This window comes from Thalassophryne amazonica, chromosome 4, assembly GCF_902500255.1.
Source record: "Thalassophryne amazonica chromosome 4, fThaAma1.1, whole genome shotgun sequence".
Lineage (NCBI taxonomy): Eukaryota > Metazoa > Chordata > Actinopteri > Batrachoidiformes > Batrachoididae > Thalassophryne > Thalassophryne amazonica.
The window spans coordinates 18,699,940-18,721,832 of NC_047106.1; the positions used below are offsets into that span (position 1 = coordinate 18,699,940).

General features: G+C 42.7%; 1 protein-coding gene across 1 annotated transcript in view; it reads right to left on the minus strand.

Annotated features, from left to right (window-relative positions):
* The window catches only part of rpa1 (replication protein A1), a 64,060-nt gene that overhangs the window by 23,986 nt on the left and 18,181 nt on the right, over positions 1–21,893 (minus strand). Inside the window, 8 exon segments of the mRNA XM_034169160.1 lie at positions 10,353–10,501; positions 14,917–15,056; positions 16,938–17,118; positions 17,120–17,131; positions 17,408–17,476; positions 19,164–19,240; positions 19,243–19,265; positions 21,368–21,482. Coding sequence (XP_034025051.1) covers positions 10,353–10,501; positions 14,917–15,056; positions 16,938–17,118; positions 17,120–17,131; positions 17,408–17,476; positions 19,164–19,240; positions 19,243–19,265; positions 21,368–21,482 — 766 coding nt within the window.

Below are 21,893 nucleotides of genomic sequence, written 5' to 3' on the forward strand. Positions count from 1 at the left end.
TCAGTTTTCCTGAGTTAAGTAAGGAATTCTGCCATCTACCAGGGTTTTTATTTATTTATTTATTTTTAAATAATTTTCTGGATCTTCTCATGCTCAACACCACATTTTATTTTCTTTACTTGGCTGCATCTAATTTTTTTTCTCCTTTCAGTCTCTCTGATGGGTTTGTTTTGGCTTTTGAGCAGAACAGCTCAGCAGCTTCACTGACAGTTCTTTGGACTTCATATTGACAACACATTCCAAAAACAACACTTTAAATCAACTACTTTTTCCCCCTTTTCTTTTTATTCATTTACATCTGAATGAGGGACACGTTAATAACGTAACGAAACAGCTGAGACACCAACTGTCCAAATAATGGGGTCCCTGAAAAGACAAAAACTGCTGCATTTCTCTCAACATTCATCTCGATTCGAAAAAAAAACAAAAAAAATGTTTAGACTATCAGGCCACAGCTGAGTGGGACATCAAGTCCGTGACGACTCCATCACAGACCCCACCCCCCACTTAGGTATACTCAGGACCACAAGTATTTGGACATCACCCCCCCATACACACAGTTATACACTCAGGTCCGCAAGTATTTGAAAATCACCCCACCCCGCTTAATTATACACTCAGGACCACAAGTATTTGGACATTACGCCACGCTGCTTAATTGTGCACTTGGGACCATAAGTGTTTGGACATCACCCCACCCACCTAGTTATTTGGGCATCACCCCACCCCACTTAGTTATACACTCGGGTCAGTAAGTATTTGGACATCACCTGTGGGCGGCACGGTGGATTAGTGGTTAGCAGTGGTGCCTCACAGCAAGGTGGTCCCAGCCTTTCTGTGTTGAGTTTGCATGTTCTCCCCGTGTCTGCATGGGATTCCTCTGGGCACTCTGGTTTTCTCGCACAATCAATCAAAAACCATGCTTATTTAGGGTCTGTTCCTTCCTCTGTCCCTGAGCAAGGCAGTGTCTACACCTGGAGTTGGTCACCGGGTGCTGGACAGTGGCTGTCCACTGCTCCTAGTGGTTAGATTGTCCAACTGTAATTACAATGGGTTAAATGTGGAGGACAAGTTGAGTTTTATGTACAACCCCTGGCAAAAATTATGGAATCACCGGCCTCGGAGGATGTTCATTCAATTGTTTAATTTTGTAGAAAAAAAGCAGATCACAGACATGACACAAAACTAAAGTCATTTCAAATGGCAACTTTCTGGCTTTAAGAAACACTATAAGAAATCAGGAAAAAAAATTGTGGCAGTCAGTAACAGTTACTTTTTTAGACCAAGCAGAGGGAAAAAAATATGGAATCATGAAAAAGAAAAGAACGCTCCAACACATCACTAGTATTTTGCTGCACCACCTCTGGCTTTTATAACAGCTTGCAGTCTCTGAGGCATGGACTTAATGAGTGACAAACAGTACTCTTCATCAATCTGGCTCCAACATTGATTGCTGTTGCCAGATCAGCTTTGCAGGTTGGAGCCTTGTCATGGACCATTTTCTTCAATTTCCACCAAAGATTTTCAATTGGATTAAGATCCGGACTATTTGCAGGCCATGACATTGACCCTATGTGTCTTTTTGCAAGGAATGTTTTCACAGTTTTCGCTCTATGGCAAGATGCATTATCATCTTGAAAAATGATTTTATCATCCCCAAACATCCTTTCAACTGATGGGATAATAAAAGTGTCCAAAATATCAACGTAAACTTGTGCATTTATTGATGATGTAATGACAGCCATCTCCCCAGTGCCTTTACCTGACATGCAGCCCCATATCATCAATGACTGTGGAAATTTACATGTTGTCTTCAGGCAGTCATCCTTATAAATCTCATTAGAACGGCACCAAACAAAAGTTCCAGCATCATCACCTTGCCCAACGCAGATTCGAGATTCATCACTGAATATGACTTTCATCCAGTCATCCAGTCCACGATTGCTTTTCCTTAGCCCATTGTAACCTTGTTTTTTCTGTTTAGGTGTTAATGATGGCTTTCGTTTAGCTTTTCTGCATGTAAATCCCATTTCCTTTAGGTGGTTTCTTACAGTTCAGTCACAGACGTTGACTCCAGTTTCCTCCCATTCGTTCCTCATTTGTTTTGTTGTGCATTTTCGATTTTTGAGACATTGCTTTAAGTTTTCTGTCTTGACGCTTTGATGTCTTCCTTGGTCTACCAGTATGTTTGCCTTTAACAACCTTCCCATGTTGTTTGTATTTGGTCCAGAGTTTAGACACAGCTGACTGTGAACAACCAACATCTTTTGCAACATTGCGTGATGATTTACCCTCTTTTAAGAGTTTGATAATCCTCTCCTTTGTTTCAATTGACATCTCTCGTGTTGGAGCCATGATTCATGTCAGTCCACTTGGTGCAACAGCTCTCCAAGGTGTGATCCCTCCTTTTTAGATGCAGACTAACGAGCAGATCTGATTTGATGCAGGTGTTACTTTTGGGGATGAAAATTTACAGGGTGATTCCATAATTTATTCCTCAGAATTGAGTGATTCCATATTTTTTCCCCTTTGCTTGGTCTAAAAAAGTAACCGTTACTGACTGCCACAATTATTTTTCCTGATTTCTTCTAGTGTTTCTTAAAGCCACAAAGTTGCCATTTGAAATGATTTTAGTTTTGTGTCATGTCTGTGATCTGCTTTTTTTCTACAAAATTAAACAACTGAATCAACATCCTCCGAGGCCGAGGATTTCATAATTACTGCCAGGGGTTGTATATATGCAATCACCCTATCCCACTCTTAGTTATACACTCAGGAGCATAAGTATTTGGACATCACCCCATCCCACACTGCTGAATAAATTAACTCGGAAACTAATGATTTAGCAGTTTTTTTTTAATTAAAGCCATCAACAGTGTCAAAGGCAGAATTGAGTCCCAATGAAGCCGTGTGAACTTTGATCTCGACTGATCAATACTTTTACCTAGAATGTTGCAGACCGAAAGAAGGAAGGAAGTGCTAAAGAATATATGTGTATATATATATATATATATATATATATATATATATAAAACCTTTGCAGGAGAAAGAAGGTCCAAGTCTTGAGGGTCGTGGTGCATATGATTATCAAACTTGGACGCTAACCAATGACCAAAAGGCTTTGATGGGATGTCTTTGGTACTAGGTCTCTTTGGAGGATCTTTCCATACCTCTAGAATGACTGTCAAATTAACAGTTACTTCAGGAGTCTCAGATGAAGAGTATCACTTAAAGGGGAAATGTCAAAATTGACCATTTCTGAATGATCCAGCACACAGGTGACTCAGTTTTGAGTACCCCAACAGCTGGGGAAAGCCAAGAGGATGCTCATGTTTCACCTTTCTGGTTACTTTCAGGTGGTGGAATGCATTGGTTGTCTGCCTGGGTGGTTGCCATCCAGGACCAAGGGTGATTCTACAGTACAGTGGAAATGCGCAGCACCAGCACATACTCCCACACCTGACCATATCAACTGTCCATCCCAAAAGACATCCATAGACGGACAAACAAATATATATATAAAAAAAAATTAAAGCTTTGAAGGAAAAACTGTATGATGATTTTCATCAGTTTATTGACTTTGTGTTGCAACTGATTAATCATTTATGCTAAAAAAAAACAAAAAAAACAAAAATCAATTTCTCAATACATTTTTTTTTTCCAACCAATATCATCAACATAAAGTTTGGAATATGTCCTGGATCATATGTTAAGTTGCTGCATGATTTTACAGTAGAGATGATAATGAAGTGCGGAAATGATTTTGACCAGGAAAGTCCGGTGCATCATAGACCGCCCTTGATCTATTTCTACATGCGAAAGATTGGCGCTTTACAACTGGTATGTGGTGTATTTACTCCCATTTTCAAAAGGACACTTCCTCTAGCTCTCCCGACTACATCACCAAGAACTGGTTTCAAACAGACAAGGTATTCTTTTGTTTTGTGCGGGAATCAATAAAAATCAAGATGGTGACCATAGTAGATAACGGGCAATAACCAATTTGGAAAGCAACCTTCCTCTAGCCTAGAAATGTAATGTAAATCACATGAAAGGTTTCGTTACTGTGCGGAAACGAAAAGATCACAGATGCCCGGATGGATGGGGTCAAAACATAATGCCCCGCCCCCAACTTTGTTTAGTAGGATCATAACCCCCCCCCCCCCCCCCAAATACCTCAAACACATTAAAACTACTTAAAGAAAATGACAACGTAAAGTGAAAAGGCCTTTTTCCCCTCAAAGAATTAAAAATTAGCCAATAAAGTAATAATTTCAGGTCTTGTGGTGTCTAAACGAAGGCGTGATCATCATTCGTGAAAAGAGATTAGCTTTCGCACTCGCTTTTAAACATACAGGTCAGTTCCTAAAACAATATGTATATTTAGTGTTCTTTAACACAGCCTATAAGAATGCAGCGCTCTGGAGAGACATTTAACATGAATTCATGACAGTGAAGGCGGAGCAAAGGCCAGCTCGGACGGCGGCTGTCTGAGTTCGACTCCATCACAGGCAGAGAATGAATACGGCAGAGTGCAGCTGAGGTCCGAGCTGATGGTGCAGACAGGAAGTGAGGGCACGCCAATTTCCCAATGTGCCAATGTTGCCACCTAGTGGCCCCACGGCACAGTGTACTTACAGGGGAGAAAGTAAACACTTTCAATAACACTGATTTAATATCCATGGAGTAAGTCTGAAACCTCATACAGCTTAAACAAGACCCCCCCCCCCCACAGAGTGACTGACGCTCATCAGGGCCACGCACCAATTTGAGCAAATTAAATCTATTTTCATCTCTGCAATTAGTGCGACAGTGAAAGGACACCACACGCAGGCACGCAGGAAAAAAAAAAAAAACGCTGAGTGGCAGCGCCGAGCCCATGCACATGACGACTCAGAGGCCGTCCCAGAGGTCTGCACCAGAGAAGTCGAATTAACGCACCTCCGCATCAGCATCATGACACCTCTGCAGCTGGGAGCGCAGGAAAGAAAACGACACTGCACTTGAAAGGCTTTAAAGCAAATAATGTGGCCGACACTTGGCTCTTTAACAGCTGACTGTAAAGCGCACGCTGCGTGCATTGTCACTCGTCACGCCGCCGAAACCTTCCCGCCTCCTCATGAGGCAAGACCTGCTGCCAAATCACTGCAGCAGCTATTCACTAAATGTTTTGCACAGCATGAGGTCCAAGGTCAGACACCATCTGATCTTCCTTAATCTCTCCACTTGATTTGGTTTTAAAATAATTATACAGATCAGGTCTCCCCACGTCTGAGACTTTTAAACAGCTGATTAGCCGACCTGCAGAAAACTACTGCTCAGTGCGGACCTCCGAGGGTCAAACATTCCTCTGCAGCAAACAAACCAACACAAGGATCAAATACAGAATCAGGAGCAAATTTAAATTAGTTAAAATCTGTATTCAATTTATTTCATTTATACAGCACCAAATCACAACAAAGTTGCCTCAAGGCGCGTCACACAAGTAAGATCTAACCTTACCAACCCCTAGAGCATGTGCACAGGAGACAGTGTTAAGGAAAAACTCCCTCTGATGATTTGAGAAAGAAACCTCAAGCAGACCAGACTCAAAGGGGCGACTCTCTGTTCTAGGTGTTTTTGTTTTTTTTACAAAAACTATTAGAGTAACTCTTTTCAAATAACACTCATGTACTCTATCAAGGGTACAACCGATGTAAGAACCGTTTTTAAATCACATTATGTCACACCTAAATAGATCCTTGTTATGTGATTGGTGGTTTGTATGTCACGAGATATTGATCATTTGCAATTTTCTTTGTATTGCACCATTGCACGCCGCGGCCACCTTAAAGCTGGAGTGCCAGGAAGCATATTGAAATTGAGACGATTGTTAGAATTTTGATGGAGACCAAAGTAATTTTGTTCGTTAGTGTGAACATAAAGGATTCCCAAAATATTAGTCTGAACGTGATTAAAATTCGTCCGTATCGAAGCAAATTCTGAATTATTGGCATGTGTCAAAAATTCAAAAGCCAGGACGCCATCGGGGTGACGTCACAGGTCACGTGGGGGGGGGGGGGGGGGGGGGGGGATGTTCATCGCTAGCTGCGATGCATGAAGAAGGCAAGATGGAGGAGAGAGATAGTAGAAGTGGAAGAAAGCGAGGAAGACCGGCGATATACACAGAAAGTGCGAAGAAAAGACGTCATTTGGAGCGAGAGAAAAAGAGAAGTTCAACGACGGTGAGAGATCATGGGAGCAACTGCGACAAAAGACTGGCAATCGAACTCAGGAGAATTTTGCAGCGCTGCCTTTGGACAAGTGAGCTGCCTGGTGACTGGTGTCTGACGGCGTACAGTTCCGGTTATTATCTGAGTTATTAAGTGCGTCTGTGCAAGCGCAGATGCACTTCCAACTTGAATTCGTCTGCAGGTTCTGACATTCACTGGGGCGAAATACGGTATGGATTTCCCTCAAATTATGTATGATACCACGAATTAAAAATTCCCCAAAAAATTTTAATGGGTTCTAAATATGATGTAGTTTATATATATTAAACTTCAGACTATATTTTATCTATTGAAGATTGCCGGTATTCCAGCTTTAACGTAAAAACACAACATATTGCGTTTGTGTGCACGCAGCAATCAAGCACTGACGGACAGCGGGCTCACACTCATGCTCTCGCAACCTTTTACACAGCGATGCCGCTTGTTCATGAAATTCAGTGTTTGGAGTTCACTATTATAATGAACAATTTTGGATTGGATAGTTTTTTAACTGAGTGTTTTTTCAAGCTGACCGAGAACAATTTTGGACTGCATTGCTATTTAGAGTTCCTGTTGGACTGTTTGGAACTTCTTGACTTCAAAGGACCAGTGATGCACCCCAAAATGTAAGTCCATTTTCTCTTGTTTATAAATTTAAAAAATATCAAATGAAAAGAACCTATTTTAGGTGTAATATAAAACAAATAATGAATGTTTTTTCATTCATGCACTGGTAAGAATATTTCATGAGTTCAAAGAATGTTCCATTCAACGAGGCCACTACACTACACTCAAATCACCAAAAAAAAAAAAAAGGGAGAGACTATTCAGCTAGAACGTTGAGCGCCACATCAGCCCTGCAAAATCCCCCCCCCCTGCAAGTTCTGTCAGATCTCAGCGACTTTGTTTCCAGCAGAGCTTGAGACGGTGCTGCACACACTGGGCCTCATGTATCAACATTGCGTACGGTGATATTTGAGCGTATATGGGGTGTACGCCAAAACGGCTAGGCTACTTGGCATTTATCAATGTGGTCGTTGGCGTACGCTGCACTGAAAATATACACCAGGTCGAGAGGTGGCGTAAATTATACACCAAAATGAACCAGCGCTGGAATCCACATAAAAATGAAGATGATCAACATGCTAAACAGTGCCATTATACAAATCAATGCATATGTTACATAACACTTTCCTGATTATACTACATAATAATCAATACAAATTCCGCTGTTGCGGGATTGTTATGGAGCACGATCCGTGGCGCTGACAGGAAGGAAAGCGCTGCTCGCCTTTTTCTCCAGACTTCGAGCCTGGAGCCAGAGCAGCGCTGAGCTTAACCTCATGTGGTGTGATCGTTTTAGACAATGAAATTGATAACAACAACTGTAGTTTCGTCATTCCCTTAATTCGCCCGTGCTGCAACCAGGTTTTGTCGTCTCCATTCGGTTGTCACAATAAAATAAATACAGAAATACATTTAAAAAATAAAGAAATCTGACAGATTAGGCGTGTCTTATTAATTGAGCGAGCAAATATCCACATGTCAAGAATTACTGACGTGAAAAGAGAATACAGTGGTCCCTCGCTATAACGCCGTTCACCTGTCGTGGCCTCGGAGTCTCGCAGAGTATTTAGTCCAATTTTGCATGCCTTTTTTTTTTTTTTTTTTTAATACAGTGTTCTGTGTTCTGCGTATCTGTTTATAAGAATCTTGTTGCCCAGAAGAGAAAAGAGCGCAAACAACTACACATAACTGTGTTTGTCACACGGAAACAAACACCTGCTGCAGCGAGATGTGAGTGGGAAAAGGCGCAGCGTCAGTTCGCAGAGGCCCGATCTGTAAAATACTGTGATCTGTGAGTCACTATTAATAATTTCTTATGTGTCCGACCTCGTTCGTTGATCGTTAAAATTAAATTTGTTAGTTCTAAATGCCATCATAATTATTTATAGGAAAACTTTCTATTTTTATTTCTCAAACAAATGTTTGGGCCTGAAAACAGTTTGGTATTATTTTCCTACTAAGGTTTGAACTTTGAGAGTGTTTACACACGAGAGAAAAGTGAGGAAATGTTCATGCCTGATTGAGAAAGTGTATAAACTGCGTAGTGAGGGGTTTTACAGCTTTGAAACATCTATAATAATTGTAAAAAAATAACACTGACTACGTCGCGGTTTCGCGTATTACGGGCTATTTTTTAGAACGTAACTCCAGCGATTAATGAGGGACCACTGTAACACTTTACTGATTATATACTACAAAACAATTGATACGACGGCCGCTTTTGACGCTCTATTGGCACGCGTCGTGATTGGTGGAGTTCTTTTTCATTGCCGTCTTTCCGGCTTCCGTGTCGTAAAATGAGGGTGTGTCTGAAGCAGAGTCTGAATATTTATGGGCGTGTTTATTATAATTACGATCGTTTCCACCCGCCGCATTTATCAAGATCACGTCAGGCGTACGCCAGAAATGGGCAGGTGCGCACTGCTTGATACATGTTACGGCGACTTTGGTGTATTTCAAGTTTACGCCGTAAATTTACGCCACAAGTGCGCAACATTGATACATGAGGCCCACTGTGTTGAACGTTTGATATTTTGGAGTCATTCCTTCTGTGTTTTGGACCCAGACGTACCAGGCCACCTCGAACCGGTGGCAGCTTTTTCTTCTGCTCTCACTTTGAATTCACTGCAACTCTGCATCAACATTTACATAATAATCCCTTTTATAAACACTTCACCATGACAGCAAATCCACAAATTTACACTATTATGTAAACTTTAATCAATTAATCCACAGCTCACACAGTGCATCCGGACCGTATTCACAGCGCTTCACATTTTCCACATTTTATTAATTTACAGCCTTATTCCAAAATGGATGAAATTCATTTTTTCCACCTCAACATTCTGCACAGAATACCTCACAATGACAATGTGAATAAAGTTTAAGATTTTTGCAAATTTATAGAGAACAAACCCTAAGAAATCACATGTACCTAAGTATTCAGCCTTTGCCATGAATGGTAAATGGACTGCATTTATATAGCGCTTTTCCATCTGCATCAGACGCTCAAAGAGCTTTACACATCGATGCCTCACATTCACACCGATGCAAGTCTGCTGCCACGCAAGGCGCCCGCTACACACCGGAAGCAACTAGCAACCATGAAGCTCAAAATTGAGCTCAGGTGCATCTTTCCACTGATCATCCTTGAGATGTTTCTACAGCTTAATTGGAGTCCACCTGGGGTAAATTCAGTTGATTGGACATGATTTGGAAAGACACACACCTGTCTACAAGGTTCCACAGTTGACAGTGTTTGTCAGAGCACAAACCAATTATGAAGTCAAAGACTTGAGGCTGTAATTGCTGCCAAAGCTGCATCAACAAAGTATTGAACATACTTACGTATGTGTAAATTAGCAAAAATAATAATAATGAAGAAAAAAAAATCATGTCATTATAGGGTGTTGTGAGTAGAATTTGAGGGAAAAATTTATTTACTCCATTTTTGAACAAGGCTGATAAATAACAGAATGTTAGAAAGGTGAAGTGCTGTGAATACTTTCCGCATGCAACATTAAGTACGACGTGGTGGTTTGTCCAGATCACAGATGAACTATGGTCCTTTACACCACTAGTGGAGGGGCAGTGCAAAATATCTCAACTTTAAGAATTTCTGACCTTGAGTGACCTTGGAAGGCCAAAGCACAAAAATGGCTGTTCAAAGACTTTGGGCACAGATGCACCTATAGTCACTGATACAAAGCACTGACCTTTCACCTTGGTTGATGCTGAAAGGTCAAACTCAAGGTCATATCTGGTTAAGTATATAGATTAAACGTGGCATAAGCAGATAAAAGATAAACTGGTGAGATTTTGGTGAGACTTCACTGAATGTCAAGGTCGCATACTACACGTTTAAGTGCTGCATAATTTTAAACTCATTCATGTCATGCAGAGATTTGTTTACACTGTGGATTTGAAAAGCTTAACTTTTGAAATTTTAATGTGGGGAAGCCTGAACGTTTTTCACTAATAAACTTTTCCATGCCGCTGTACTAAAGCAGCTTTCTGTGATACCGAGTAACTTACCAGCCTCTGAGCTTGTAGGCTTCAGGAATGTCCGGGTTGACCATCACAGTGCTGCTGAAGGATGCAGAGAGAGACCGGCCTCCAAAGTCAGACACTTTGGCCCCTTTGATGGCTACAATGGGCTTTGCAGAGCCGTCAAACTTCTCTGCCTTAAAAAAAAAAAAAAAGTAACAACTTTTCTTCCAAGTGTGGGTTTCATTTGTTGCTATCCATTTTAATGTCAGTTCAGGAATTCATTCACTCTCAATACAAATACATACACAATCAATAAGGGGAACATTAAAGCCTTCAGAGAGTGTAAAAAAAGAAAGAAAAAAAAAAGAAAAGAAAAACACGCATCACCCTTCACTTCCTATTTTGCCGTTGCCATTGTTCTTCATAAACTAGACAACTTGTGTACGTCAGCAAGTCCCCCTTTGGAATAACTATCTGTCAAACAAACATGGCTCTTTGGGGGTTCAGTCCCTGAACCGGGAACCCGAGGTTCTGTTGGACCTTTTGGACAGAGGTTCCCAAGCTTCTTATATAACAGACTGAACAGTTCCTCATGGTCCCATGACTCTTTTGGAGATGGTTCCTCCTAAAGAACCTGACCCTCAGAGATACAAAAATTGTGCTTTGGAAGCCAGGACTCAATTCATGAGATAATGTTTTTCCCCTGCACGAACACTCTGGTTCTATCAGCCAAACTTCCCCATTAGTCATTCAGAAGCTTTTAAAAGTAGCTCCATCAATGTATGAAATATTCCATGCTGCTTATTTTGAAATAACTTTATAAATCAAAAGTACAGATCCATCGACAAGCTCACAAAACGATCAATATACCCCCTCCAGTTAGTTTCTTGCATATTTTGTATATCTATGTTGGTAAATCGTTCATGGATGGAACAGCTGAATTAACACACTGGCCAACCTATGTACATGTAATTGAAACATAAAATTAATTAAAAAATAAAAATCTAAATAACCCCTCAAAGACATTTCCACCGGTTATTTTCTGGTTTGCACATTTTTATACGGTGCTCACACTGTGACATTTAGTTGAGGAGCTGCGTTGGACAGACAGATGGACACGGTGACTCCCACACACTAATCTAGAACAACGCAAATCAGGCCTAGGCGATATATCGATTAATTTGAGTTTTTTGTTGCGGACTATTTCAGAAATAATAAAAAATTTGAGTTTTTTCTCCTCTTGCTGCGGTGCACCTTTTTGTCCCCGTAGCCCCCCCGTCCCGTTTCCTTCACACAATAACAAACACGGCTAACCGCTAATGGAGAATGCGTTTCATCAGTGGTTTGGTTTTGCGGCGACAGACGTGGAACACGTGACTGCACGCTGCAAAGTATGTCTAAAGCCCACTGCAACAAAACGCAGCCGCACAATAAACTTATTCCAGCATCTATAACAGAGGCACCCAGCTACGTGGGAGAAATGCCACTTTACGAAGGGAACAAGAGCGCAAACTCCTGCTAAAAAGCAGCTTACTCTGGTGGAATCATTTGCCCAAGTGCTGCTATACTAAAACACAAAATGGAGCAAAATGGAGCCTAATAATCACGAAATGGGGCAGACTGACCCAGACTGACTCCAAATATGAGCCAATTAATCACTTCTTTAATTATTTTTAAGCGAATGAGCGAAATGGAGACTGATAACGAAACAGGAGTTAAACATAGCGAAACGGAGCAGACTGACCCAAAATATGATTCAATTCAATGCACTTTTATTAAGTTTTTTGGCTAAATGGGACAAAATGGGGACTGATAACAAAATGGGGGTAAAACTTAATGAAATGGAGCAGACTGACTCCTTAATTGAAGTTTCATCTCTCAAACTCCAGATGGCGCACCTGCCCCTACTACATGGATTGAGCACATCTCACAAAAAACTCTGCTCCATTTCATTACCTTTTACCCCCATTTCATTATTATCAGTCCCCATTTTGCCCATGTAAACCATGTTTACAATAGCGGGCCTGCATGTATCAGTGCGCATGTCTGGAAGTAGCCCTAACGCAATGCATCATGGGATAATCTGCATGTCTACACCCGGTCTCCATGGATGTAAACAAAGAGGGATGCGGTACTTTAAGCCAATTTTGAACCCAGAAGATGTACCTGGAGCTGTTATTAACTCACCATTCGAGGCAGCAACAGTAGCGGAATTAAAAAGATGGTTAAAGTGCAGAATTTCAAGTTTAAAAGGCAAGAAAAAGGACCTGATATAGAGGTAAGTTCAACTAACTTGCTTTGACGAGTTATTACCTCGTGAGTGATGGGGTAAAATGCACATATTTAGAGGGTTTTTTTTTTAAATCAAATGTTCATAAAATTTTTAATATTGACCTTTTTCCATCGGGAAAAAAAAAACCCTGTTGTAATGGAGACAATCTTGTACGCATCTCAGAGACCATTAAGATGAGCGAGTGTGAGCTGCATCGTCTCTGTGCTGAGCCAAGCACACACATTTCTCAGTGGATGGAACTCGGAACCTCCGTGGAAAGAAAGGAAGGAAGGAAGGAGTGGTTTCTGCATTAATGAGCAGCAGGACAAATGGGAGGATTCGGGAGAGATTTACTAGTTACGCGTCAAATGGCAGCTGATTTTGCCACACATTGCTGGCAAAACTACTGTATTGGTGGTTTTGATGGAAAACCTGTTGTTGTGTCTACTATGCAAGTTGTCTAGCTGCTGCACACTCAGTGGATTGATGTTGGCCTGAACTTACTAAACATTCTCTTATTTCCAGTCCTTCCAATATTAAGAATCCACTTGCTCCTCATAAAGAATAGTCACACATAGCCAGAATGGCGTCAGAATGAAGATTGGGCCCACATCCAAGAAGTGTCAGGTTTCAGTTCCAAAAAGTTCTGTGGGAGTCCACACAGTTGGTCAAAATTGGCCGGAAGCCCCGAGTGTGATGCACATGTTCAAAACCCTCCAGGCGCCATCCAGATGGGACACCTATCTGACGGTGATCCATGTGCAATCTGAGGACCATCTAACCGCAATTTACATATTCTGATGGTGGCAAAACAGGATCCGAAACAATTTGAGTGCATACGAGGGAACCTTGAGATGGATCTTGCACAGCAAAGCCTGCTGGTATGACCTGACCCCCCAGAGCGCAAAGGAACTGTTGAAATGTATGTGGCACTCTTCATCATGATAATAATTATGAATTATTATCATGTACAGTGAATGTACATGATACAGTGGCTAGCAAACCGAAATCACCGTGTGCTACTGTGCGCACACCGCTGCAAATCTGAACAGGCTGTTATATCCACAACCACAATAGACCTTACAGTACAGATATTTGTCCATTCTTTCTCATGGGCAACGTAAATAATGTGAACCATTGTCTCCCTCATAACACGGGCAGCTGCGCCTCTCCGTGGTGCGCAGTAACGCGTCATTGCACGTGCCATGCTCGGAGCTGAATGGATCTCACTGTTGCAATATATGATCACCTTCTAACTCTGTAGGAGATATGACATGGAACTATTGTGCCAGGCCGTGACAGCATTAATAAACATGAATCTCACCTCCAACAGCGGTCCAGGAGTGTAGTGTGGATGTGGAGCCGGACCACAGCCTGTGGTTAAAATCCTCTCACCTGGCTGCTGGAATCAACCACGGCAAAAATAAATCCCATGTGATAATCCAACCACCGCAGTGTCCAGAGTTGTGTTGTGCTGCTGAAGTAAGCAAAAGCACACACACAAAAAAAGAAATTAAAGTTTGCTGGAAAGGCTGCGTCTGATGCTAGGGACAGCATGGCACACTGCCAGCAAACATTCAACAAAGCTGTCCAGTGGAGCGCACATCCAGATGTTTGGACATCGGGCAGTCTTCAGCACCTTTTATGGCCATCTGACAGCAGTCTGTGTCATCTAAATTGTTGTCCACATGTGCTTTGGATGCCATTGTGCAGGTTTGGACGAGGTAATCCGGATGTGTTCTGACACACCTGACCACGCCTCTTTTCCTCCCAACTGCGTCGGATTATGGCAATATTTGCCGTGACGGGCTGGCTCCTGCACATTCTGGCTATGTGTGACGGGGGCTTTAGTGTTACATTCTTTGAAAAAACATAGAAGTTCACATGTTTATCTTTGAGACTGTTACTGAAGCATCCAGGGACACAACCAGTAAACCGTGGCATTCTGAGCCTTTTCTTTACTTACCGAGCGTGTCTGTGGGCCCGCAGCAGGAACACATTTCCCACAAACTCCTGTGTGACCAAAATCCAATATGGCGGGTATGCAAACCCCCTATTGAGCATCAGATTTCTTCAAAGTTTGCAATGTCACATGACAAACACAGCAGAAAACTCCAGGACTAAAAACTGTGCAGGAAATTCATTTTTATAGTCCCTGAATATGTGCGAGTGCTAATTCAATACCTCCACATAAACTCTAATCAAAAGAAAAAGAACCTTAAGTGGTTCTCATGATGATTAAGAACTGTTTTTATTCTCAGAACATCACAGTGAGAATGTGGCATTAATGCTAATCGTTATTAACACCACCCATTTAAATCATTCCAGAGAACACACTCACTTCCTCCCCCACAATGTGAGCGTCACCAGCTTCCCGGACGTGTCGATCAGTGTCACCGTCCTCTTAGACACTTCCCGGTTGGTTTTGGTGGTGAGGCGGGTCACTTCGTCTACATTCTTGCACACACCGATGACATCTGTCACATGAAAATAAATAAAAAACAGAAAATCATTTATCTCTATGCTGATGAATGTGAAAGAACTGAATGTCACAGAAATAATTAAATACAAACACAGGATGTTTGTATTTAATCTTTAGGTCGGTGGAGTGTCATTGCCTCAAGTGGAGGAGTTCAAGTATCTCGGGGTCTTGTTCACGAGCGAGGGATGGATGAAGCGTGAGATTGACAGACGGATCAGCGCACTGTCTGCAGTGATGCGGTCGCTGTATCGGATTGTCATGGTGAAGAGAGAGCTGAGCGGGGGGGGCAAAGCTCTCGATTTACAGATTGAGCTACGTTCCAACCCTCACCTATGGTCATGACATTTGGCTCATGACTGAAAGAACGAGATCGCGAGTACAAGCGGCCGAGATGAGTTTCCTCCGCAGGGTGGCTGCGCACTCCCTTAGAGATAGGGTGAGGAGCTCAGTCATTCGGGAGGAGCTCGGAGTCAAGCCGCTGCTCCTCCACATTGAAAGGAGCCAGCTGAGGTGGCTCGGACATCTTTTTTGGATGCCCCCTGGATGCCTTGCTGGAGAGGTGTTCCGGGCACATCACATTGGGAGGAGGCCCCGGGGAAGACCCAAGACATGCTGGAAGGTCTACGTCTCTCGGCTGGCTTGGGAACGCCTCGGGGTTCCCCCGGAGGAGCTGGGGGAGGTGTGTGTGGATCGGAAGGTCTGGGCGACTTTGCTTGAGCTGCTGCCCCTGCGACCCGACTACGGATAAAGTGGAAGAAAATGGATGGATGGATGGACACGGGATGTCACAATTTCTCAAGAGGTTCAAGTCAAGCCAAATGAGTCCTTCATGGACATATCATTTTTGTTGTTTTTTGCCCCCTGCCCAAAAAAAAAATGACAACTTCTACAAGGTATGTCCAAAAAGTATAGGTCCTTTTTATTTTTTAAACTAGATTTCATTCATATGTTTTTACGTCAGACATGCTTGAACCCTCGTGCGCATGCGTGAGTTTTTCCACGCCTGTCGGTGACGTCATTCGCCTGTGAGCACGCCTTGGGAAGGAGTGGTCCCGCCCCCTCGTCGGAATTTCATTGTCTGGAAATGGCGGAATGAAAAGGACTTTTTTCCATCAGATTTTTTTCAGAAGCTGTTAGAAACTGGCACCTGGAGACCATTCGAAAAATTTATCTGGCTTTCGGTGAAAATTTTGCGGGCTTCACAGAGAATAAGGAGTGTTAACTGTCGCTTTAAGGACGGTCGGCGCACCGCGCTCTGAGCTGCGACGACGACGCACAAACCACTGGATAATTTCTAAGCTGATGGCTCTGTGGATACGAGACCGTCGTGTGCTCTTTCTCTGGTTATCACAAGAGCTGGACATCAGCCATTTTCCGTCAGATTTCACTTTTAACCAGAGATTTTGTCATGGAAAGCCGCGCAGAGGCTCACGCGTCACGACGATTCGCTGATGAGCGAGACAAAGAACGCCTCCGTTTTGGCGTGTCAGAGGACAAGTTAGGACATACCTATCTTGGCTTTCAATGAACAGTGCATCTTTTCACTACTTTGCTCCTTTGGACTTTTTCCAGGCTATTAAGACACATAGCAGGACACCTCTGCTAATATCACCAACCTCCCTATGAACATAAGTGATTACGGGTAAAAATATCTAATCACAGCAGGGTGAGTCCATCTCGATCTATAACTAACAACTGAATCACGAACCAGTGCATTTCAGAGATGTAAAAAAAAAAAACACAAAAGCAAACTACCTGATACATACAAGCTTAAAGCAATCTTAAACAGCACAACAATGTAGAACTGTACAAATTTCAGGGGATGTTTCACGCCTGTCGTGGATTTAATCCCACACTGACTACCGGCGCTCCTTACCCACGATGGCAATCTTTCTCCTTGTCGGCAGGTCACCAATGGAGACAAAGTCACAATGGACCATGGGGACGTCACTGCTGTCCTCACAGGGGATGATGGTGGACTCTCCGTTAAGGGTCATCTCGTAGTCATTCTTCACCGATGTGTACTGCTTGTTGGCGATCTTGAGGTTGCCTTTGGAGGATGTAGTAGACCTGGTCCAAGAGATTCATTTCGTGTGAGACTTCAAAGAGTTTTGGAGGCAACAGTTTCAACAAAGACTGGCAGGCGATCATAAGCTGCTTAATGTGTGTGTGTGTGGGGTATACGGGCGGATAACTAATTCTCCGTCTCTGCAGTTTGGACTCATGAAGGACAGGCAGATGTTGACAGAACAATGAGCAGCTAAATCCGTCTTTAAGAGCACAGCAGGAGGCAGCTTTGGTAGGTAATGAGACTGCAGTGAATCACAGTTTGGGGCCACGGCTCACCTTGCCCGTCTCAATTAGGCTGTAGAACTTGTCGACCTCTTGGTTGAAACCGGTGACTCTCATCTCCGACTGCATTAAAATTAAGATCATGTTAATAATTAACATTAATGTGGTCACAAAAAGGCAACTAGGAGCGAGAAAAGAAGGAATTTACAATGTTCGTTACACACAACTACCCACATCTTAATTACAAGAGCAAATTATTTATAGAATGTAACAGACTAAAATTTATATAACCCCCCCTCCCCAAATTAAATAAATAAGATGCATCATCTGTTCAAAAACAAGGTCAACAAACAACTTTCCAAAGCAGTTAATTTTGCTGGCCAAGTTAGTCATCATGACCAACTGAGGCAGGTTAGTTAGGTTTTAAATGTACAATTAACCAAAGTGCCACAATACAGAAAAAAATAATTACATTTTCTGGAGTATAAATTACTTTTTTTTTCCCCCCCAATGGTTTAGTTGGTCCTGTGACTTGTATAAGGGGTAAAAAAAAAAAAAAAAAAAGACACCACGTGTTCATTGTTATTAAATAAACATTATTATTATTATTAGGGTAGGTAGGGGTGGTGACCAAATGGTTAGTGCGCTTAGTTTCAGTGCGAAAGGTTCCCTGTTCAAACCTCACCGCTGCCACACTCCTCCATGTAATATGGAGTTGCGTCAGGAAAGGCATCCAGCATAAAACTTGTGCCAAATCAACAGAGTGGAAAAAACAAAACAAGAGAGCAGCCAAAGGGACTTATTTTATTATTATTATGATGTATATGGTGCTTTTCATAGATTCACAGCACAAAAGAAGAAAAACTCCAATAATAAAAGAATAAATGCCAGTAATAAAAAGTACACTTCGGCAATGCACAAAAATACCAAATTAGAGTTGATCATACAGGAAAAAAAGGTGCCAGGGTCCTGGATGGCAATCACCCAGGCAGACAACTGGCCCAACCCCACCTTCCAAACAGTAGCCCCCTATGTGCAGCAGCCAAGTGATAGGTGAGCACCCCATTGGGGGCCACTGAGGTCCTCAATTCTGAGGCATCGATGTGCTAACTCATGCCGTTACAAACCCCTTACAGAGTCAAGACGCTGCACCTGATGGACCCTCACAATGCAAGTGTGACGCCTGACAGGAGTCTAACTGTTGACTCCGGTGAGGTGTCAACAGGTTAGAAAAGTCTGACAAAATGACACCGTGGATCCTATGGGACGTCGTAGCAAAAACATCCAGTCATCTCCTGGTTAACGTCCAAGTCTCACAACACACAGTGAGAAAGGAAGCAAAGATATCAGCGTCACCGAATACCTCCGCCCACCCACCTCACCATAAATAAGTGAATTATTAAAGCAAAGGGAAAACGATTCTCAATCACTTTAACATGCCCAGAATACAAAAAAAAAAAAAAAAAAAAAAAAAAAAACCTAAACTAAAAATATGCAAATAAGTATAAACCTATTAAAAAAAAAACTGACAATTGATTGACAATAATAAATGAAAACATTATAATAACTTGCAGGGAAAAAAAATTACAAACTTAATTTGCACTGCTCCATTTCATTGATCCAATTTTTATTCCTCTTAATCCCATAATATTTACACATTCTTAAAGTATTTACTTCATCTTCACTGTGGCACAATGAAGAACTCAAGACAGCTATTTTACAGCCCAGAGAAATTCAAGACTCAGGAGCTCCAAAGCAAAAAGGAAGAAAGAAAGAGAGAGAGAGAGACCTATGCAACAGTGACAACTACACTCTCATCCACGATCTCCATGGAGAAGAGTTTGCCATCACCCCGAGAGTTGCTCCACGTACGGATGCCGCTCTTATGGTTACACGTGCACGGATGGTCCACCTACCAAACACACACCATGGATTATTATTCATTTTGCAGATGTTTACCGACCTCGATTCATTCATTTTCCATCACTTGTCTGGGTCAGAGTCGCCGTGGCAGTACACCAAGCAGCTCATCCTACACTTCTCTATATGGCCAAATCCTCCAAGTCTTCCTGGGACACCCTGAGGTGATCCCAAGCAAACTACAATCACTCAAGCGTGTCCTAGGTTTTCCTCAGGGTCTCCTTCCAGTTGGACATGCCTGGAAGTCCTCCCTAGGGAGATGACCAGGGACCATTATCACCAGATGCCCGAACCACCTCAGCAGGCCTCCTTTCGATACCAAGAAGCAGCGGGTCTACTCAGAGTCCCTCTGGATTTTCAATCTTCCTACCCTGACCATGAGTGTAAACCAAAATACCTGACAGAGGAACCTCATTCCCCACCGTTTTATTCCACAACTGTGTACTTTCAGTCTTTACGTATGTTCCACAACCATAGGTGAGGATATGAGCGTAAATCAGCTGGTAAATAGAGAATCTCACCTTCTGGCTCACCTCTTTCTCCCCCACAAATGTTCAGTACAGCGTCCACAGAAACCTCAGGCACAACCCCAATCACCTATCAATCTCATGTTCCATCTTACCCCCAACAAGACCCTGAGATTCCTAAATTCTTCCACTTGGGGCAATAACTCTTGACCCAGAGGGGAACAATCCACCTGTTTCCGACACAAGACCATGGTCTCAGATTTGGAGGTGCTGATCCTCATCCCAGTGTTGAAACACTCTGCCTTAAACCTACCCAGTGCACATCAAAGGTCAAAAGGTCACAGTCTGAAGAAACCAACAGAACCACATCATCAGCAAAAAGCAAAGAAGCAATTCTGAGGGCACAAAACTGGACACCCTCCTGTCCCTCACTGCACCTTGAAATCCCATCCAGGAAGATCGCAAACAGAATTATTGGCAAGGGGGAGCCCTGGCAGAGGTCCAACACCCACCGGGAATCAGTCTGGTGAAATACTGAGAACACAGACACTGGCTCTACTGTGATCAGAGAGAAAATCTGATCCCCCGTTGCAGTGGACCCAGTACCCCATACTCTTGGTACACCCCACACAGGACACCCTGAGGAACTTTGTCGAAGGGCTTTTCCCAAGTCCACAAAATGTATGTAGACTAACTTGGGCAAGCTTCCAAGACCCCTCTTATATCCTTCCGAGAGTAAAGGAGTTGGTCCCATCATTCAATGTCCAGCATAAAAACCCCCTTACTCTCCTGAATTCAAATTTCGACTATCAGTCTAAGACTTCTCTCTAGCACCCTGGCAGAACCTTCCCAGGGAGGCTGAGAACTGTGATTCCTCTCAAGTACCCTTTCAAAAAATTGGAACCACCATTCTAGTTTGCCAGTCCAGAGGTACTGTCCCAGACTTCCACTGTAACACTGTATAGGCATGTCAGCCATGAGAGCCCAACAAGATCCAGAGACTTCAGCATCTCAGAGGGATGTGCCACTGAGGAGTTCTTTGACCTCAGTGATGTCTGTTAGGGAGATGCCACCAGAGGATGCATGATTCTTCCATCTGTGCCTCCTCTAAGGAGCGTACGTCAGTACCATTGAGGACATCCCCGGTTCAGGTTAGCAGCTCTCCAACCTCACTGAAAACAGCCTGGGCTAAGAACTGCCTCCCTTTCTCGAGTCGTCTGGCTGTTTGTCAGAACCACTTTGAGGAAACGTCATTCTCCAGTGCCTCTCCAAATTCCTTCCACACTCCACTTTTTGTCTCAACACGGATGGGTGCATCAATTTCAAACTACCACCACAACCTCACCAATATTTAGGCACAGTATCTTTCAAGAATTTTTCTAACTTTCCCCAACAAGAAGGTCCACCATTCAAAGCTGGCCACCAAGCACAGATGCTAAAATTTGAACGCCCACCTGGCGAGGACAGTTCAACAAGACCAGCAACACAAAAACAACTTAGAGCTTGAAATGACCAAAACACAGCCAGAGACACTGGCAGGTTTGTCTGATGGAGTTTGTGTGTGCTGGGGTCCTTAAGGTGTACATTTAACAGGCCACGCTGGCTCTGCTTTGGAGAACAGACTCACTTGGACTGATAGGGGTTGAGGCTGGCAATGGGCACAATTTTGGAGGCACCTGCAGGAGTAGTGGGCGTGGCTGGCGGACCCTTCTTCACAAAATCTCTACTGGACCCTCTGTTCACTGCTGGAGAAACAAATTATCATGACAGTGGAGCAGACAAATTGATTTTGGGGCAGAATTGTTCACTTGGTGATACAAGCATCAGATTTGGCATGAACGTTCTTCATAAATCAGTGTTTGAGAAAAAAGTGCGGGCCACTTGAAAATCCAATATGGCAGCCAGGTAGGGGTCAAAGAAGAATTACACAGGGGTCAAAAATTTTAAAATGCTCCAATCATATTGAAAGCCATACATTATGTGTCTGATCACAAAGATTCCAAAAAAGGTATCATTTGGACTATGTATGACTGAATGTTATGGAGTTATGAGGTAAAAACAGCAAGATGGTGACAAAAGGTCAGTTTCAGTTTGTACAGGAGTCAAAAGTTTAAGTTGCTCCAATTTTTGTAAAATTGGATGCAATTATTGGT